At 37.5% G+C, this 22,350-nt stretch overlaps 1 protein-coding gene across 4 annotated transcripts in view; it reads right to left on the bottom strand.

The window, feature by feature from the left end:
- The window catches only part of si:ch211-51h4.2, a 185,566-nt gene that overhangs the window by 80,616 nt on the left and 82,600 nt on the right, over positions 1–22,350 (bottom strand). For all 4 annotated transcript variants that reach the window (XM_048172176.1, XM_048172175.1, XM_048172178.1 and 1 more), the window contains exons 9-11: positions 7,169–7,268; positions 2,560–2,618; positions 2,397–2,461 (exon numbers count right to left, since the gene is read on the bottom strand). In XM_048172176.1, coding sequence (XP_048028133.1) covers positions 2,397–2,461; positions 2,560–2,618; positions 7,169–7,268 — 224 coding nt within the window. The remainder of the gene's footprint in view (positions 1–2,396; positions 2,462–2,559; positions 2,619–7,168; positions 7,269–22,350) is intronic.

The following is a 22,350-nucleotide window of genomic DNA, read 5'->3' as shown; positions in this document are numbered from 1 at the left end:
TATGGCAAGTATTTTGCGACAGAACTTACCGAACATCCAAAACAATGCTGTGTGCCGGGCTAAATGCGAGTGTTATATGTGTGTCCATATGATGGCATTTTTACCAGATGAGAACTCACAAAAGCTTATAAAATGTGTAAAGGAGTCAAAACAGTGCCAGGAATTCCTTCATTGCACACACAAATAAAGATCTGCTCCTGTACGGAACTGTAATGGGCAACAAGGCTCCTACGACGAGAAAAACAAAACAAACAAACAAAAAAAAACAGGTATGCTAGTGCATTCTATTCTTTTTATGGTTGTATCTTGTGTCTTTGTTGTGTTTATATATTTCAGTTAAACTGCGCCAGATTTCATTTGGAAACAGACCGAAACCCACTTTTTCAGGGGTCTCAGTCCATTTGTTTGGTGCGCACCAAGGTTCTGATAGCAGTGTTCACACTTATCAGGGTGTTTTCACACCTATGGATTGTTTGTTTTGTTCCGAAACAGGGACTACATTTGTTACAATGTTGCATTTTCTTCTTGGTTTGGTTCGCTTTCACATGGCAACATTTCAAAGCGTACCAAATGTGTTTATGCAACTCACATGCGAGTACAACTGTCCTCTTAATGGTCAGAGATTTCTCTGCATCATCCATCAAAATAATGACTGAAAAGTTCGCTCTATGAGCTTATTGTGGCTTTATTTGTAACTGTCGAGACACACGCAAACACTATATGGAATGTAGCAGTCATTCCTGCTGTTAAATTATATACTGCATTCATATTAATGCTGCGGCAAATTCAAACGCGCACACGCTCACTCTCTGGATCTCCCAGCGCTGTCTAGTAGGCCGTGTCAGTGTGTCGAGACCATATGTGAATGTTATAATGCAGCAGAGCGGGAATCAAGGCTTTGTCAGGGCAGCATTCTCGCACGGAGAAGTGCAATAACACTACATTTGAGATGAAGAGGCGCTCTTTGGTTTTCAGCTATGGTAAATAATGTGCTCACTCACAGAATCAGACACTACTGCTTTTTATATAACACATTTCCCGTTATGAATTATGATATCGTTTGGTTCGTTGGTCCGTCGGGTCGGATTGCTTTCACATCTCAAGCGAACCGCTCCAGAGTACGTTTGAAAGCGTACCTCTTCAAGGAGGTCTCGGTGCGCTTGTTTGGTCCGCTTTTCTTGTGCACCCGAGTGCGATTACTGCTTTCACACCTGCCCAAACGAACCGCACCAAAGGGGATAACAAACTCTAGTGCGATTCAACCAAACTAAATGAGGCAGGTGTGAAAGCACCTTCAAATGAACCGTACTAACAGAGCAAACCCACCAGTGTTGGTTTTAATTGAACCAAACGTGCCAAGTGTGAACACACCTTAAGTGGACCATCCCGTCTCTGGTGTGATCACGTGTCGACACAAGTCTTCAGATAACAACCGATTTAGCCGGAATGAAAAATGCTTTCCATTCTCAAACACAAATTGAAACATTGTCTGCCATCAGCGGATGAGCATAAATCTCAGTGATATGAGGGATAGACAAAGTTCTTCCATAGTGGCAGGGCTGCAGCAGTGCATTCTGGGTCTCTGAAGAGGCAGACATGAGATCTCATCTCCTGTAGCCGTCTCCTTTCATCTCATCTGCTCCAACATAATTGCTTTGGGTCTCCTGAGTAACATAGTGCTGATTGGTAACTCAATAACTTCTTTACAGATGATTATATGAAACGTCAGTGTGTTGGAGTTTTTCAGGGTGTGCTAAAATCAGAGAGACATCAGGGATTGAGGACAAGTGGGCAGCTCAGGAGGGAGACGAGCCGCGGACGTCTCCTGTCTGCATGTACTTGAGATGGAAGTCGTTCGGTTCAGCTCTTACTGGGTCATTTTAAAAGCGGTAAGTGCTTTTGCAGTGACAAATGAGTAGGGAGGGCTTTGTATTGTCAACTTTGAACTTGACAGTTGTCCTACATTTAAATTAAACGGAAGGACAAATCACCTTTGTAACAAAAGATAACTTAGCTGGCTTCATATTGACTCCATCTAGTTGATGGTGCATAATATTAAAAAAAAGCATTATAAGGATAGTTCACCTAAAATCTTTTCTGTCAGTTCCTCACACAAAACTATATTATTAAAAGGCTTGGAATATAGCATACAAGTGGGCTGCTTTTTTGCTAATTATATGGAGCTTTTTGTCATTTTTGGAGCTCCTTTCATTGAATGGAATAAAAGATGTGTCAATATTCCTTTTTAGTCATACATGCGTGTAATGACATGAGAGTGAGCACATGGTGACAGAATTTCTTTTCTTTCTTTCTCACTGTTTCTTAAAATGATATACATTTAAAATGATTATAATCAAAAGCTAATATATTTGTAATAAAAATACATCAAAACTTACCATAATATATTTAATAGTGTGCATGTGGCAAGTCCTCCTAGTACAGCTCTTCTGAACCATAAGACCTGTCCAAAATACTTTAATTACAATGTAGAATCTTCACGACACACAGTTTAATGTACAACAAAAGGGATTAATATGATATTAATCATAATAATATTACCTGTGTTTTAACATGGGAGATTTCTGAAAATAAAAAAGGCATGACGTTGACAATCCCACCTGATAGGGAGAAACATATTTAGTCAAGATAATAATGACATTTCTAAACCAATGTAAACTGAAAACGTACAAATTTTAGCTTAATGAACAACCTAAACTTAACATTAACATTTTTTGAAAGCATAAACTATTCAAGCTGATTCAGTTATATTAAAGAGAATTTTTTTAATTTAATAAAACCAAATTTAGATGTAACAACATGAAACGTTTTGGGTTACCTCACAAAACATTTACAGGGATTTATCAAATTTATTTAATGGCTACAAGGTGTTAAAGGGATAGTTCACCCAAAAATGAAAATTATCCCATGATTTACTCACACTCAAGATGAAGCTCTACGCACTGTTCTTGAGCTAATCTGACCCCGCTCTGTGATTTTACGTGGCCTACCAGTTCGTGGCTGAGTTGCTGTTGTTCCCAATCACTTCCACTTTGCTATGATACCACTAACAGTTGACCGTGGAATATTTAGTAGTGAGGAAATTTCACGAATGGACTTATTGCACAGGTGGCAACCTATTAAGGTACCACGCTTGAATTCACTGAGCTCCTGAGAGCGACCCATTCTTTCACATATGTTTGTAGAAGCAGTCTGCATGCCTAGGTGCTTGATTTTATACACCTGTGGCCATGGAAGTGATTGGAACACCTGAATTCAATGATTTGGAGGGGTGTCCCAATACTTTTGGCAATATAGTGTATATTCAGAAATATCCATGCTCTCCAAAGATTTATAATAGTAGTGCTCTGGGGGCCGTTTTGAATCCAAAAATAAATGCATCAATCCATTATAAATATAATCCATCCGGGTCCATCCGGGTCCAGGGGGTTAATAATAGCCTTCTGAAGTGAGGCGATGGGTTTTTCTATTTAAAAAAAAAATACATATTTCAAACTTTATAATCTAAAATAACTAGCTTCCGCCAGACGACTGTACGCATACTGCACGAGTCGCATTGTGCCAAATGAGTACCCTGACACAATGTGTGACGTAGGATGTAGGAGTATTGTAAGCTTCGACGCCTCTTGCGGTTTAAAGGTCCCGTTCTTCGTGATCCCATGTTTCAAACTTTAGTTAGTGTGTAATGTTGTTGTTAGAGTATAAATAAAATCTGTAAAATTTTAAAGCTCAAAGTTCAATGCCAAGCGAGATATTTTATTTAACAGAAGTCGCCTACATCGAACGGCCAGTTTGGACTACATCCCTCTACTTCCTTCTTTAATGACGTCACTAAAACAGTTTTTGACTAACCTCCGCCCACAGGAATACACAAGAGTTGCGTTTGTAGAGTGTGTTTGTCGCCATGTCGTCGAAACGCTGTTATTTTCATCCCGCAGTCCAATCACCGGGTCTGATTCCGGCTCAAATTGATAGGGTAAAATTAAAGACATGTTTACAGTAACACTGAGCGCGTGCATCTCCACGTTATGGTAAGAGGCGTGACCTTTCCGGGCAAGGAGCGCTAAGCTGCTGTCGAATCACAACACAGGAACCGCTGGCACAATCAGAACTCGTTACGTATTTCTGAAGGAGGGACTTCATATAACAAGGAAGTCATCAGCCCGTTTTTATGACAGTGGAAACAGCGGTATACAGATAAGTAAATTATGTGAAAAATACTGTGTTTTTTTACACGTGAAACATGAACACATGTTATATTGAACTCTTTAAACACAATCAAAGCTTCAAAAAACCACGAAAAACGGGACCTTTAAACAAATAGGGCTGTACAACAAACTGAAGCACCTCTTCTCTTTTAATCCTCTTTAAATCCTCCAACATTTCTCTTTAAAGGTGCCCTAGATTCAAAAATTGAATTTACCTCGGCATAGTTAAATAACAAGAGTTCAGTACATGTCTTTCTAAATGTTTCGTTAGCATGTTGCTAATGTACTGTTAAATGTGGTTAAAGTTACCATCGTTTCTTACTGTATTCACGGAGACAAGAGCCGTCGCTATTTTCATTTTTAAACACTTGCAGTCTGTATAATTGCATAAAAACAACTTCATTCTTTATAAATCTCTCCAACAGTGTAGCATTAGCCGTTAGCCACGGAGCACAGCCTCAAACTCATTCAGAATCAATGTAAACATCAAAATAAACACTGTACTTACGCGATTAGACATGCTGCATGACGAACACTTTGTAAAGATCCATTTTGAGGGTTATATTAGCTGTTTGAACTTTTTTTTATGTTGTTTAAGGCAAGCGCGAGCTCTTGGGGCGTGGAGCACGAGATTTAAAGGGTCACACACCCCGAATCGGCTCATTTCTAATTATGCCCCAAAATAGGCAGTTAAAAAAATGAATTAAAAAAAAAATCTATGGGGTATTTTGAGCTGAAACTTCACAGACACATTCAGGGGACACCTTAGACTTATATTACATCTTTTAAAAAAAAGTTCTAGGGCACCTTTAAAATTTTTCATTTTAAACTTCTAATTCGTGACCGGTGTTTTGTTTTCCTCTATCCTCTGTGCGTCCATGTTTGCCATCAGTCAGAGTTCACTCATCTGCCTGCAAATCGATGCATATGGCCATCTGCCCTAAGCTAGTTATTTTACAATAAAGTTTTACACATGGATTTTTATTTATTTATTTTATTTATTTATTTATTTTTTAATAAACAAAAACCCATCGCTTCCTTTCAGAAGGCCTTTATTAACACCCTGGAGCTGTATGTATTATTTTTTTATGCTAGATGGATGCACATATTTTAGGCTTCAAAATCTCCAATTGTGTTAGTCTGAAAGAAGGGAGGGTGAGTAAATCATAGGATAATTTTCATTTTTGGGTAAACTAACCCTTTAAATAAACACCATTTCAATTCATTCCTCTGGCTGGCTTTAATAAATGAAAATTAAAACAAAAATACTGCACACGATAATATTCCCTGAACCTATGAATAAGCTTTTCAGGAACAACTTGTCACTAATAAGAAATTGTCCTGTAAAGTACTATTGTTCATTAGACGAACTGTAGGCTGTTTACAGTTTCCATATATCAACTTGCCGCATTAATTTAAAACGTGTGGTCACAGTTGTGAGTTTACTGACATTTTAAAATGGCTTCAAATGAGGCTCATCCAATCAGAATTGGTCTAAATGAATCTGTCCATTTTAAAAGTCTACTCTCAGTGTTAGTAATAAAAAAAATCTAGGGAATTGAGAGCAGCTCTATAAATGTTCTCTTAAAAGTGCTGACAGTCACAACTGTGTTTTCTCTTGCACCAAATGAAAATCATCAGTAAGATAAATACGAACGAGGAGCAGGGGACTAAACCCAGTACATTACAACAGATGGCGCACAGCGAAAGGTAAGAGCCCTTGTAATTGCAGATGCTCCCAAGAGCCCAGAGCCGGATTTCAGACAAATAAACCAAACGGTAGGCCCTTGTGAGACTGCTCCACTTTTTGTACCTATTCTACAGCATCTGCATTAACCAAGCAGTTACTAACAACCTTGTGACCGCCGCACAGTATGCTTGACATGTGCATTGTAACGTTTTGTTTTTGTTTTTTTTTTTTGAAAAACGCGCTCAGTTTGATACCGGGCCAGCTCATTCCCTTCTTGTCAGCTGGACCGGAGACAGATAGACTCCCCTAGCTGTCACTATAAACAAAGCCTGGCCTTGTGACTCCTTAAAAGCAGACGCCCATTAGGTGCCTGGAGGTTCCACAGGGGCGTGTGCTGGGCCCTTTAAAAAAGCCGTTGAGCAAGCAGCTGTCTATTCAAAGGTGTCACAGTGGCTTTGGCTGTAAATGAGAGCAAGGAGATGTGTGAGACTCTCGCAGGCGGATTTTGTTTGTTCTGTTGACAGGAGCCTCCTGCAGGCCAGCGGGGTTTGGCTGCCTCAGGACCTTACAGCTCTGAGTGTGGCAGCCAATTAACAGGATTAGAGAGAGGGACAGAAGAGAGAATTCCCTGGACTCCTGGCTAACATCTACATTGTCACAGTGATAAGGTTCGAGAGGTACTTTCATTAACTGCTCAGCACACCAGCTGCGATGAACACACACTGGTGTCTCTAGTTTTCAAATCTCTTCACTTCACTTTACTAAACCCAAACAAACTGACTCGCCACTGCCCACAAACTATACGAACAGAGAAACAAAAGATCTTCTTCCTGGAATATACTGGCATCAGAAAGCATTTGGACACTTCAGTTCAACTTAAAAATGTATGAATATCATTCCATTACATAAAATACTAATCCAAGTGCCTTTAAAAACTATAATTGTATAAAAGTGGTACTAAAATAACACTGCTGTGATCTCATGTGAGTGACAGATTGCTGGAGGGGAGGGATTATTGCCTAGTCCTCGCACTGGTGCACCTGTCTTCTCAGAAGATAAATAAAATAATGATAAATAATTTATAATAAACACTGCAAAATTACAAAATAATAAGAATTTTTGATTTTTATTTGATGATGACCTTAAAAGCCACTTGATGTTTTGTTTCTGATGCAATGAAATTGCGTTTTTGTGTGTGACACAAGTGTCCAAATACTTTTTGGGTGAAAACAACAAGAGAGGTTTGTCTTACCGAGAGCGACTGTTCCCATTAGAAAAGGTTTCCCGATTTGGCTGAAGTCATTCGTGGTCTCTTGGTGAACTTCTGAACCCACAACAAATGTCACGGCCACCTTGGGGCAAAGAAATTATGACAGGCTGTAAGACGCACGGCACAGGGCATCCGATGTAATCCAGCCCACCAATAGATTCTCATTTCACATGACATTTGCAGGGATATACAAAAGCAAAGAAAAAGTGCAATGACAAATGTCTTGGTAGTTTCTGTCAAGGGTTACTGTGGAAATGCCTTGGGGGAGCACAACCAAAAAGTGTTTTACCACAAATTGATAGTTTTTAATGTCATATCCACTGAAATTGAGAAAGAGATTAGATGCAATATACAATGTGATACAAGATACAATGTGAAAGATGAGAGAGAGAGAGAGTGTGAGAGAGAACGACAATAGTCCTTGACCTGGATATTTGCGGTGCATGTCTAGCTCACAGCTGAAATAATATTTACAGACACTATGTGATAAACATGCTGCATCATTGGGATAATTTTTATTAGCTAAATGATTTGAGGTGACACAGCCCTGTCAGTGCAATTTTAATCCAGTACAATTAAATCTATTTGTTTAGTATTTGGGAACACACAAAATAAGCATTAATTTATGCGGCCAAGCAACTAGAAAAGATGAATGATAGAGAATGATAGATCTAGATTTTTTTTTTTTTCACCTTTTATTTATTTATTGTTTTGTTTTTGTTGTTTTCAATCAGAGGACCAATCATTTAAACCAATGCAGTTGTTGATAAGTTAATTCAAAATGTTAAATGCAATAAACAATATATACTGTAGGAAAAGAAATCTAATTTGTTCAAAATAATGCCATGTTTTCCAAACCGTCAATGAACACAATGTGAATACATTATCATTTTCATTTATAATGCACCAATATAACAAATAATAAAAGTAAAAACCTTTATGCATTTTTTTTAAATTAATAATAATAATAATAATAATAATAATAATTTAATACATATGAAACATGACACTAGAAAACTTTCAATTTTAGGTTGACAATGCAAATAACGTCATTTCTGAAACGATTTCATCAAGGTGACAGTATGAACTGATTCGCATTAAATGAATCAAACTCTCCAAATCTAACGCAACTTTTCTACTGAAGACGACGCTATTAAACTCTCTCTTTCTTAACACATTCATACTAGTGAGTTGGCATACTAGGAAGTGTGGTTGCACTCTCTTTTAGTAGAAATAAAAGGCAAATAGAAAGCACATTTCATTCACACTATGCACACCACGCGATTTTAAGAACAACAGCACGAGTGTCTTAGGCCTACGACCTACTATAGAATTTCAATATGCAAAAAGTTGATATTTATTGACATTTCAAAGAAAGTATTGGCAATTACCTTGTCTATTTTCGCGGCCAACAAACTTATTCCAAAAGAAACCACAGCAAAATCAACGGTTGCGCGTCTCTGAGCAACACGTCGTGTATTGTTCCTGAATGAATCAGTGTGAACGAATCACTTGAGGGAATGATTCCACGATTCACCTATAATACTCTTGCCGCCACCTACAGGCGAAACGAATAATCACCAGTATTATACTATCGTTTGAGACATATTCTATTAAAAGTCTATTATTTGCCAGTTAAATAATAATAGAAAACGCATAACTAACAACACTTCTGCGACCTTAAAATAGACTGTTCAAAATGCATCATGAGAATGCCATGTAAACGTGTCTCTTTCCGGTGATATGCAAAATGAGAGATTTGAATCTTATTTGGCGCAGTTATTATTGTGTTCCAGGAAATCACAGGACCTTCCTGTTGTGTTAACCCCAATTCTCACCATAGTCTGATTGCCAGAATAGCCTACATGACTGCCCACGGGAGGACGATAGTACAGAGCAGAGGGGCTGCTCTTCTATCGGGAGATGACAGCCCACCTGCGCGGCCAGACTCAGTGTGCAGCCGCGTCCGAGCTGTGAGATTGTTAATGGAATTTTGCAGCACTACGTGCCCGTGAGAGAGCAATGAGAACCTCCTCAGAAACAGCCTGCCTACATCTCACTGCCCACACATGCAGGGCCAGGAAATTACTCCCAATGAAGGCGGACATTTCACTCCCTCTGTAGCTCACTGAAAGGAGACTGACAAATCTATACAGGCAGACAGATAGATTGGTTAAAGAGCGAATCTTTTGTATACACACAAGTCTTAAATTTATACAAAAATATTTGTAAGTGTGAACTAGTGAAAACAACTGCCACAGGTTATCAGGCATTATTATTTATTTATTTATTAAAGATTTATTTTTGGCGTTTTATAGATTCAAATCTATAAATCAAAATATGTATTGCATTTATGAAGAAAAGGCTTAGCACCCAATGCTCTAACGCTACTGCCTCAATGGTGTACAGTGTCTTTGGGTGGATTGGCACCAACAATCATTTTAGGACTGTTTTTGATTTTGTCTTAGTGACTTAGGATTGCACTTGACCACTCCTAGCGTTTCACAGATTTAGGAGCTAGTTTTAGCGCTAAAGTGCCTTGTGAAATACTCTTAGAGCAAAAAATTTAGGAGTCCTAAAATTAGGACTGACACGCCCATTATTTTTAAGAGTTTCTCCTAAATCGGCAAGTTAAGAGCTACTTTTAGCCTTTAGATGTTTTGTGAATACGGCCCCTGATCTTTAATGGGAAGTGTTGCTCAACTCGTCTCTACAGAATCCCCTTAAGATTGAGTGAAATACATGTCCACAGAAGGGTTTTCACTTTGGGAAAATTCATATCGTCATTGTCATGTTAAAAAAAAAAAGCCCAACAATGCAGGGAATGAGGATAGGGTAGCATCTTCCATTTCAAGATTATGTATTTTTTGTATATACATTCTTGGTCTCTCTCTCTCTCTATATATATATTTACACATAAACATACATATACACACATGTGTGTGTGGGAACACTTGATACATATTTTTCAGGAAAAAAAAAAAAAAAAAAAAAATTGGAAATTGAAATTGTAATCTTTAACATTATAAATCTTTTACTGTTAGGTTTGATTTAATCCAACCTTGAGGATTAAAAAGTATTAATTAAAAAAAATACTGACACCCATCTTGATTTTTGAAATCTTGATTGATTGATTGATAACATCTGTTCTGCATTTTTAACGTGTACATGGCTTTAGATTATCTAAGTGGAACTTAGGGGTGACAAATATTTCTATAACCATATATTTCAGAATATGAATTAGCTTTTTTCTTTTTTTTTTCCTGTGAAATTGTAATTCACAGAGGTTTTGAATGAAAACAATAGGAAAAGCTGGTATAGAGAGTATCTTTTGTTTGTAAGAAAACATTTCACTTTTAAGGACCAGAGACGAGTGACCTGGTTTACCGAGAAGATATTCCATTAGATGCACACATGTGGCTTTGTGCTCTGGTGGAAAAAAAATAAGATGACATAAAAGTGGCTTTCTGTTTCCTTTTAAAAGGCTTGGATGGTGGAGGGAGACCAAGCAAAGACTGTGATTAGCCCCTTTCTAACCTGACATTGTCAAAAATCTCAATTGAGGTCTGAGAAAATGAAGTGTAAAAGCACATATTACCCAACAGAGGCTGTTCACTCAAATCTCATGGCTTTGTCTGAGAGTGCCCATCTACCCAACCCTTCAACATCTCTCCTCATTCTCTGTTCACTCCTGTTGTTTTGAGCACTGCTGGAGTCGCAAATAGGGTGGGAAAGGGCAGAGGTGCTTTATCCCGTCAGGATTAACCCCTCATAACTAAGGTTATGCATTAGTGGAAGAGAAGAATGCAATTTCCTTCAATGTTTGAGATAATATCCATAAATACACAAACATTCACTCTCACTATGATAATAGACACAAAGTACACAAACTGATATAGTCAGACAACAATACGCACATCCGTCGACCAAACACCTTTAGCGCTTTCTAAGTAAAGCAAATCCTTTCTAAATGCATGAAGGCCACTCCAGCGGCTCCAATCTTCTAATGCACACAGGGGACCAGGATGATGGACTGAGTGAATCCATTTCACGGAGCATCAGACTAGAGGGAGAGATGGTGGAGCAAGAGGACAGGTGGTTGGGGAAGCTGACATCTTAACCCCCTCGCCTGGTACATCGCAATCTTCTCTCCCTCTTTTGTCTGCACACTTTTGAGCGAGAGAAAACATGACACAAATTTGCTTTCGCTCTTCAGCTGAGCCGATATATACAGCCTGACAGACCGGAGCAACAGAAGTTGTTCTTCATCATGCAAGTCAAATTACGGTAGTTAACACTCATTGAAAAGTTCTACATTGTTTTGCTGTACTGGCGGCTGAAGGCAGCCCGCTGTGAAGTGATAATAACCCTCTCCAAAAGAGTTTGAAATCTATAGAATGTACCCTTGGTTGTGTATTTTTTTTATTATTATTATTTTTTTATTTTTTTTTAGATAAATGCCAAGAAGGGAAAAGATACATATCAATATCAATGTCATTTAAAAGTTTGGTATCGTAAGATTTTTAAAATGTTTTTGAAAGAAGTTTCTTAAATGGTTAGTTCACCCAAAAATGAAAATTCTGTCATTTATTACTCACCCTCATGCCGTTCCACACCCATAAGTCCTTCGTTAATCTTCAGAACACAAATTAAGATATTTTAGTTCTGAATCCGATGGCTCCGTGAGGCCTCTATAGGGAGCAATGGACACTTAGCTCTCTCAAGATCCATAAAGGTACTAAAAACATATTTAAATCGGTTCATGTGAGTACAGTGGTTCAATATTAATATTATAAAGTGACGAGAATATTTTTGGAGCACCAAAAAAAACTAAATAATGACTTATTTAGTGATGGCCGATTTCAAAACAATGCTTCAGGAAGCATCGGAGCACAGATGAATCAGTGTGTCGAATCTGCTGTTCGGAGCGCCAAAGTCACGTGATTTCAGCCGTTGGCAGTTTGACACGCGATCTGAATCATGATTCGACACACTGATTCATTTGTGATCCGATGCTTCATGAAGCAGTGTTTTAAAATCGGCCATCACTAAATAAGTCGTTATTTTGTTTTTTTTTTGGTGCTCCAAAAATATTCTCGTCGCTTTATAATATTAATATTGACCCACTGTACTCACATTAACCGATTTAAATATGTTTTTAGTACCTTTATGGATCTTGAGAGAGGAAGGGTCCATTGCTCCCTATGGAGCCCAACTATCGGAACTATCGGATTTCAACTAAAATATCTTAATTTGTGTTACTAAAGATTAACGAAGGTCTTACAGGAGTGGAACAGCATGAGGGTAAGTAATAAATGACAGAATTTTCATTTTTGGGTGAACTAACCCTTTAAGCTCATCAAGGCTGCATTTATTTGATCAAAAATACAGTAAAAATAGTAACATTGTGAAATAATATTACAATTTAAAAGAGCTGTTTTCTATTTTAACATATTTTAAAATATAATATATTTCTGTGATGGCAAAGCTGAAGTTTCAGCATCATTATTCCAGTCTTCAGTGTCACATGATCCTTCAGAAATCATTCTAATATTCTTGCTACTCATGAAACATTTTTTTTTTTTTTTATCAATTTTGAAAAGAGTTGTGCTGCTTAATATTTTTGTGGAAATCTTGATAGATGAATTTCATATATCAAGGTGAACACTGATAAACTTTGATGAATAAAAGTTCAAAAGAACAGCATTTATTTGAAATAGAATTTTTTTGTACCAATGTAAAAGTCTTTACTGTTTTTGATAAATTTAATGAAACTTTGCCAGAATAAAAAAGTATTAATATCTTGCTAAAAAGTCTTGATTTAAAACTTGTTCCAAGTTTGTACAAGTTTGTTACAAGACTTAGTTCCAACAGTTTGTTCTTACCTTGAAGTTCTAATGGAAAACTAACAGAATTAAGAAAACCCCAACAAAATTAGACTCACTCAAATGAATGAATTTCTTTCTGTTACTAAATGTGATGTAGGCATTCAAACATCCACTTCAGCACAAAGTTAGCCACAGAAACTCCAGGCATAACAGAAAGTCTTATAAACTGAACATTATACCATAACTATTAAAAGTAAAATGTAAAAAATAAATATATCAGGAAAATAACAAGAACTACAAACAAACTGTCTAGCTTCAATTGTCAACAAAAAATGATTCATTATGGATTAAGGTAACTTCCATTTCACAAATTTAAGTGGACTGAATTTAAAGTTCGTGACAAAATGTTTAGGGATTGTGACTATTTAGCTCGTTAATCAAGTAAAGCAGCAAAAATATTTTTTAATTCTTCAACTGTACTCATGAAAATAAGTGAAAAAGTGACAAATTTATTGTAACAGATTCTCAGGTTGATTATTTTATGAATAATGACATTTTGACTTGATTTGCAATATCATGCTTGATTATATTCCAATAAACAGAGAACAGAGCAGAAAAAAAAAAAAAACTGTTCCTAAAAGTGAAAAATGAATGTGGCTTCCCGCTGAGGCAGTGATGCAGTGTAAATGGCCTATTTTATCTTTGCCTCTCAAAGGGTGAGGTATAAATACTCTCTTGACCATCTTGCAAAATGGGACACAAACCACAGGTAAGAGGAAAAAAGTGGATGTTATTTTGAGTTTTTGAGAGAAGCAATACTAAAGAGTGTACAGCTCTCAGACAAAGAGGTCATTTCCAATCCATTCACATGATAAAATAAGCAATAAAAAGTGTAGTGAACTTTTCAGGTGTCCGTTTTAAAGGACAGCGATTCAGCTATTGCACATTGAAGGCTTTGATGTTTTATTAATAGAGCTGCACAGAGAAACGGGTGTACATCTACTCTACTGGGGCATGTGGGCTAAGCCAGACAGCTGACAGCACAGCAGAGAGTCTGGTCTCCTGACATTGATCTGTTTGGTTTGTGCAGTCTTCTCTACAGAACCGTATCAGCACAGAGCTTCTGTCTTCGCTCCAAAACAAGCACAAATCAATGAGAGAAAATGCAAATACATGTAAAATCAACTTTGTTGTTGGTCATAAACAATAGTTTAATGTTGGACTTGTTACTTGAGCTATAAAAAATGAATAGTATCAAAGTTTTACTACTTAACCTTTAATCTGAGTGGTCAAATATTTTTGACTGAAAAATTGGACATTTTATAGATTTCCATGCTAACATACCTTACCTTAATGAATCCATAAACCTCTTAAAGTCGATACAAAACATCTTTGATTCATTTTCAAGTTTTTGGGTTTTTTTTTTTAATACATTTTATTCATTTACTGAATTTTTTTAATGTAAAGTTCTGAAATAGCATCAAGTATATTTTTTTCAGACACAATTTTGTATTGTCAGAGGGGAAATATAAGTGACTTATATTGCTCTTATATTATCCAGTATTTAATGTAAAGGTAATAATAGTAGTATTAATAATAAATACCATAATACTTTTTTTTTTTTTTTTTTATAGTGTTAATAACTGCATAGTCTCAGCCTCAGTCGTCACGTCCATGGGCCGTTGTCTGAACGTCTAATGCATATGGCACACAAAATTGGAAACACATCAAGAGTTTCAAAGTCGTCATCTGATTCGTTGAATTCTACGGGATTTCCGGGAGATGTGTGTCGCGTCTGCCTGGAAACGATGCCGTGACGGCAAAAGAAAGCCATGCTTGTAATAACTATTGTGTACAGATTACCTTGACACTTCAGTATACATGGAGCTATTCAATCTGGTTTAAGCTAGGTTCACCACAGAGCCTTGTTCACATATGTGGTGCTGGTTTCAAATTCAAATGCGTCTTGAGATGCTTATCACCTCAATAGAATGATGAAAGCATCAAGCAAGTTTGTCAGTGTTGGGCTCAAGATACTGGTCCAGCAGCTCATGCGCTGCGACTGCTGGATGCGCTGTGAGGTTTAATTAGGTAGCGCCGTATCATCACTTGGCTTTTGGTGTTTGTTTCCCATGCACAAGAGTAAATAACAGCACTTAATATGTGGGGGTGTGGTGGGGTTTTGCCTATTGGCCCAGCGGGAAAGTTCAGGTGCTCCCGATGGCCAGTCAATCTAAGCCTAATCAAAGGCCCCCCTCCTTGCTCGGGCACTGGCGCTTTAGTCCTTGTTAATGTTTTTGTTTCTATTCATGGACTTCCAGTTTGTCCATGTTTCCTGTGTTTGTATTCATTTTGCCTTTGTTCCATTCCATATATGTTTACCGCCACGCATTTGTCACCCTGGTTACCAATTATGTTCACCTGCCCTTCCTCATTATTTACTTGTATTTAAGCCCGCAGTTTTGTTCAGGTCTTTGTCCAGTATTATCTTTGTCTACGCCAAGCCTCCAGTCTCCGCTGGTCCTGTCCAGTCTCCTTCGTTGCCGCTGGTTCCGACCCAGTCCCCCTTGCTACTTTGTTGCTGATAGTCCCGTCTTGCCTTCCTCTCCCTTCTCCTCTGCCATCTCCCTCCAGCTCCTCACCTTCATCTCTAATGAATTCCAGCCAGCTCCCTAAGCTTTGCCTACGGTGACCCAGCCCACCTTTTCAGTTCCGCTTTTGCTGGCTCCCTTCAGCTCCTCCTTGGGCTTCCTAGTATCCAGCCTCCTCAGCTCCTCCTTGGGCTTCCTGGTCTCCAGCCCCGGCTCCACCTCAGGGCTCCAAGCACATAACTCCACCTTGGCCTGTTGACCCATTGACTTCACCTTGGCTCCAAGCTCCCTCGTTTCCACCATGGACCCTCATCCCTCAGGCTCTGCCTTGGTCAGACGTCAACCTGGTTTCGCCAAGACACTCCAGGCCTCCAGCTGTCCCTCTGCCTTCCACCCCTTCGATCTTGTATTTAAGACCTCAGGTTTGTTCAGGTTTTTGTCCAGTATTACCTTTGTCTACACTGCATTGCAAAGCTGTTACGTTTTCTCCTGCATCTAAGCCTTGTTCTTTATTGGAGAACCTGCATTGTTTGTGTTTTTGGTTATAATGTAAACTGGCTGTTAGATTCATCTCTCCTCCTCTTCCTTGCCTGACCCACTGTAACACTGATGGCAAAGCTGAATTTTCAACAGCCATTACTCTTCTTCAGTGTCACATGATCCTTCAGAAATCATTCTAATATGCTGATTTGGTGTTTAATAATACATTTCTTAATATTATCATCAATGTTAAAAACTAGTTGTGCTGCTTAATTTTTTGGGGGGGAAACCGTGATACATTTTTTCAGGATTCTTTGACTTCAAGAGAGTTCAAAAGAACAGCATTTATTGAAATATATATATTATTTTTAACATTATAAATGTTTTTTACTGTCACTTTTGATCAAATTTACAGCATCCTTGTGTCACAGTTATGTTCAATTTGTATAGTTATCATGGACTTTGGTTTGTTTTCATTTGTCACTATGGACACCCGTGACACCTTGCTGAATAAAAGTATTAGTTTCTTTAAAAAAAAAAAAAAAAAAAAAAAATCTGACCTCAAACTTTTGAACGCTAGTGTAAATTTACTAAAAATTTTGACTTTATGTCTAAAAAAAATTCTAGATGCCCTTGCTTGTCAAACGAGAATTGAACAGAAATGTTTACCGTGCCAGACTTCCTCTGAATCTCTCTTCAAATTCCAGTATGGTTAGATTATTTACTGATGTATCATGCTGTGGTGTTAAAACGTCACTCCATACACCAGGGATGGGCAACTTCAGTCCTGGAGGGCCACTGCCCAGCAGAGTTTAGCTCCAACCCTATTTAAACACACCTGAACCAGCTAATCAAGGTCTTTAGGATTAGTAGAAAGTTATAGGCAAGTGAGTTTTTAACCAGGGATGGAGATAAACTCTGCAGGACACTGGCTCTCCAGGACTGGAGTTGCCCATCCCTGCCATACACTATGTGTTTGCTGACAGATGTCATGCATCAACTCTAGCTCTTTCTAGGTGTTTCTAGGTGTTCTGCTGACAAACTGCGAAAAACACATATAACCATGCGAGTCACTGACGGAATAGATTAATGACACTAAAAAATTTTAAAAAAACACTTATAATAAAAAAAAACGTATAATAGCAACATTTGCAGAAAAATGTCTCCATATTTTAAGGTATTTTATAATTATTGCTTAATTTTAGAAAATACCCCTAATTAATAATTTAGAATGAGACAACATGTTAAAACTTCACGTTCAAAATATAACCGAATGCATAAATTGTTTAATATTCATTTTCACTCAACTCAAAAGACTTGCTAAATAAAATAAAATGTACAAAGAAGTGTCTTTTTAAGTACAGTAGATTTAAAAAAGCAACACAATTTAAGTGAACTGTGTGGGTTGGTCAAGGATAAGTATTATAATAGAGCCTCACTCTTCTTCTGCGTCTCTCTGTCTGTGTCCTTCAAAATTACCTCAATAATGAAAATGATCGATTTCAGATTGTCTCGACAGCAGCTACCCTTGTGTAAAGCTAAGCAGCAGATAGATCTATTGCTTCTTCAATATTACAGCTTTATTGTTTCTATTCTTATTTTGTCTGCGGCATGTATGGCACACTGGGGCAGACGGAAAGTCTACTAGTTGGAGGAATTAGCACGTCGCCTACAGTTCTCGTGTTCGGCTGCGAGACAGGCGGTAGTTGAGCTTAATTGCTGTGTCCTGAAACCCCGGGCCATGAGCCGACAGGGTGACATTTACATGCTTTGAGAGGCACTTTTGATTGTGGTTTTATGAATTACATGATTAGAGGAGATTTTGCCAGCTATTCTAAGACACGCTCGAAGCAGATTGCGCTGATTAGCTAGATAGTGCCTCCCAAAAGTCAGGCCTCATGCTAGCTGCGACATTTAGGAGAAGTGATTTACCAGCTTGGCAGTGAATTGTTATGATGAGGTTACAACCTTATGGATTCCTGGAGTGTGTTTGTGATGGAGTAGTGGAGCTCTTCAGCAGAGACAATAAATAAATCATCATGGAGGGAGAAAATTGATTTTTTCTCTCTCTCTCTCTCTCTCTCTCTCTCTCTCTCTCTCTCTGTCTTTCCCTGACATATTGTGAAATCAAAAAATCATTGGGAATTTTGAGGAAGAAAGAACCGCAAGTAATCAACATCTCTGACATGAGACAAACTTGATTAACCCTGCTTCATAATGCATTTAACTACACAGAGTGGGCAATCATAGACTATACAGGCTCCGTTACAAATCAATTCATTTTCAGCATCTAAAAAAAGAAAAGAAAAATGTTATTGGCCTAATGCAGGGCCAGTGATAAAGTTACAAGGGTGGGCCTTATACCGCCCCCTTCCAAGTAGTAGGTGCAGTCACTGAACAATAGCATAGAGTTAGTTGTACTGAGAAAACTGTGGTGATACAATAGTACATTGATGCTAACAGCATGCCACTGAATCCAAATTCCTATACCTTGGCAATTACATGGAACTTTCCGCAAAGTAGGGTGAATTCAGGTGGATTGGGACACTTTTTCCAATTCTCAATGTCAAAAAGTCAATCTCAATGGCAAAAAGTGCCCCAATCACCCTGAATTCACCCTATTAAACAAACAAATAAACAAAAAACCCATGGTATTACCATAGAACATACAGTATACAAATCATATATTGACAAGAAAGTAAACTTGTGTGTCATTCTTTCATTCAAACCTGATTGCCAAATCAGACTGAATCGGTCATATGAGCCACTGGTCTGAATTATGGATAGAATCAGTCATACACCTGACTTCCTTAAAGGATTACTTCACTTTCAAATAAAAATTTCCTGATAATTCACTCACCCCCCATGTCATCCAAGTCTTTCTTTCTTCAGTCGAAAAGAAATTAAGGTTTTTGATGAAAACATTCCAGGATTATTCTCCTTATACTGGACTTCAATGGCTTCCAAACGGTTGAAAGTCAAAATTATAGTTTCAGTGCAGCTTCAAAGGGCTTTAAACGATACCAGACGAGGAATAAGGGTCTTATCTAGCAAATAAAGAAAGAATCATTACTTCGATATCTGTACTTTCATTCTGATTGATGAATCCAAACATGGTGTTTACATGAACGCTATATAAAATGATTGGGTTGATGTGCGTGTTCATGTCACAAGCTTCTAATAAGATTTGATCTTTTGACGTGCACACTGCATGAATATACAGTTTCTCACTGATTCAAGATGCACATAGCAGTCTTCCTACCATTGCTTTTCTTTGATTTAAAAAGCAGATTTTATTTTTATTTCAGGTCCTAATTTGGAGACTATGAGCACATAAAGCTTTGTGTCATGCTGCTTATATTTATCAAGTAGTAAAAATGCCACTTTCCTTGCCCAAAACAATGCATCTGTGGATGAGAGTTTGAAGCAAGGACTGGTGGGACATCGTTGTCCTGCACCACTTCGCAAATGATGAGTTCTGAGTGTCATACATCATTATGCCATTTTTATGTCATTGCACATGTCCAGTTCCAGTTTTCAGTGTTTACATGTCCTATCGAATGGATTAGAAATGGTTCAATACAAATGAAATTAAAATTCGAATTTGGCCAATTTATTCCGAATGACAAACTTGTGACTTTTTTTATTGGGACTGGGCTACTATAGTCTGATTACAAATGGATTAGGGTCCATGTAAATGCAGCTACTGTTAAATACGCACATCTGTAAGATTAGTGAAACTTGAATATAATTACTCATCGGTTGTTAAAGTTTGTGGTGAAAAATATATAAATATGTGTGGATTTTCAGATTCCTTTGTTATAAATGATGTGTCATAAATTTTCAAAACTCATCTAGTAATTATTTGTAGTATAGTAACTACTCAGCTGTGCCACAGCAAACTAGACAAGGTTACTATTCAACAGCCCTTCAGAAGCAAACCACAAATACCATTTCCATTAGCAGGAAATGGAAGGAGGAGTTACTGTAGTAAAACGTATCATGTCTGAGTGTGTGCAACAATCCTTAAGGCATCTCACCCAAATGATCATTATGGAGAGTGAAGGCATTAATGGATCGTGAGCCGGTGGAGTGTGATAGCCCGACAGACTCACATAGCCCTGCAATGCCATGTGCTCTTAGCTTTGTTTCCTAATGTCTCTGACACAGACGGTGATGCAAAGAATCAGTGACCTGAAAAAGGCAGAGCATTCACACGCAGTGAGCTCCTGTGCAAAATCCGCCATGCCTTCCCAGGACTCTTTTTGTCAGAAACCCCACAACAGAGGCAAACTGATTAGAGGTAATGGCTATATCCCATCAGCCAACACAAGCTGGCAAAATGCCATTTGCGAGAGTGCCACAGAGGCCTGGCCTACAAACCAGTGGACTTTTCTTCAGCTTTTTGTTGCGATGATGATGCTTAGACATTTTATAGGCTACATGTTTTAGCACGGGCAAATGAAGATCTTTCTCTAAGAGACGTACTGAGGCCAAACTAAACATGGTAAAAGTGCTCTACAGCTAAAATATGTAATTGCTCTCCCAATACTGATTCTAGTCTAGCACTATGAATCATTTTAACAACAATTGTTCATTCAGCCAGGAATTGTCTTCCAGATGAAATATTTCATTGGCCCATTTGAAAGGCGTGCCATATGCATCCTTAATGAATCTATATTTCAGGTTACGATTCTCTCTCAGGAGTTAAAGGAGGTTGGTCCAACATTAACAATAAATCCTCAGCTAGTGGCAATTAGGGAACAGCATCTGACATCCTCACGCGTAATGCCCACAATCCCAACACACACACGCGCTACACCTGTTCTTAATTACTGCCGGTCTGCTTTTTAACTTTTATTCATATTGCATTGGAAACTTGGCACACACTTTCTAAAACTATTTAACACCACCACAGAAGGGAACCATGGAAAATCTTAATAGTCAAAGCCATAGGGTCAAACGTTGGCTGATTAGCTTCCATGGTTTGCCCATGCTGGCAGAAGTTGTCATTATATATCGGCTCAGATGATTGGCTCCAGGACATAATGCCAAGGAAGCAAATGGGTTAATGAAAAAGTATGCATGATAAAGAAAATGTTTTTTTTTTTTTTTTTTTTTTTTTAATAGTTTAAAACACGTTCTTAGAAATGTACTCTTTGTATTCATGTTAGATTCTTATGGTTTTGAAAAACATATACACCATTTTCAAGCTGATATAAAATATCATGTGATGTAACCATGTACAAAAAAAAAAACAAACAAACAAACTTGTGTGTATATTTATATATATATATATATATATATATATATATATATATATATATATATATATATATATATATATAGATAGATAGATAGATAGATAGATAGATAGATAGATAGATAGATATTAGTGCTGTCGATCGATTAAATTTTTTTTTTTTTAAATTTTCTGTTATTAATTGCAATTAATCTCAATTAAAAAGACTTTTTTAATCACGTTTTTAATAAATTTCATAATGTAATTTCAGTTCATCTCCAAATTAAAACAACATAAAGAAACAACATGAAGACAGTATATTTTAAATACTTGTGTAATGGCATCTTTTTATGAATGAAGGTCACTATCTCTGATACTAATACTGCTACTGATGTCTCGATGAAATTGATTTTTTCCCCCAGTTTTAAACATGAATTATAGCCATTCAACATTACAGTGTAATTGAAAGCTAAATAATTTTTTACATTTATTAGTCTTCAAAAATATAACTTTTAATTTAAGTAAACTTAGAACAATCCTCACATAAACCCATAATAAATGTCATATTTACCTGGTCCTTTTCTACCTGTCTAACAGATAGGAAAAGTACAGAAACTGAATAAAGTTACCAAACAGTCTGCACTGCATAATTTATAGCCTAAATTAAATATAATCATTATTAAAGCTACAAAAGTTCTTTAGTCAAGAACAGTGAGTAATTTTCTCTGTTAACCTTTGTTCTTTCATTATCTACAATGACAGACGGCATTAGTGGTTGCCGTCACTTTAAGAGCTGCCGCTGCTGCACATGACGCATATCTCACACGCGTCCCACTTTCTCACAACTCTTTACTTTCGTTTTAAGACTTTATTTAACTCATTCAAGGCTGCTCTTGAGGATACTCGACAAAACAGATATTTTTGGCATTACTGTGCATGTTATTGTTCGTTCAAGCGTGACAGAGAACTCGATTCTGGCGATTCGATGGCACTAGTCTTTCTGTGCGTTGTGTGTGTGACAGG

This window comes from Megalobrama amblycephala, linkage group LG21, assembly GCF_018812025.1.
Source record: "Megalobrama amblycephala isolate DHTTF-2021 linkage group LG21, ASM1881202v1, whole genome shotgun sequence".
Classification (NCBI taxonomy): Eukaryota; Metazoa; Chordata; class Actinopteri; order Cypriniformes; family Xenocyprididae; genus Megalobrama; species Megalobrama amblycephala.
This window is presented reverse-complemented; position numbering and strand designations above follow the sequence as displayed.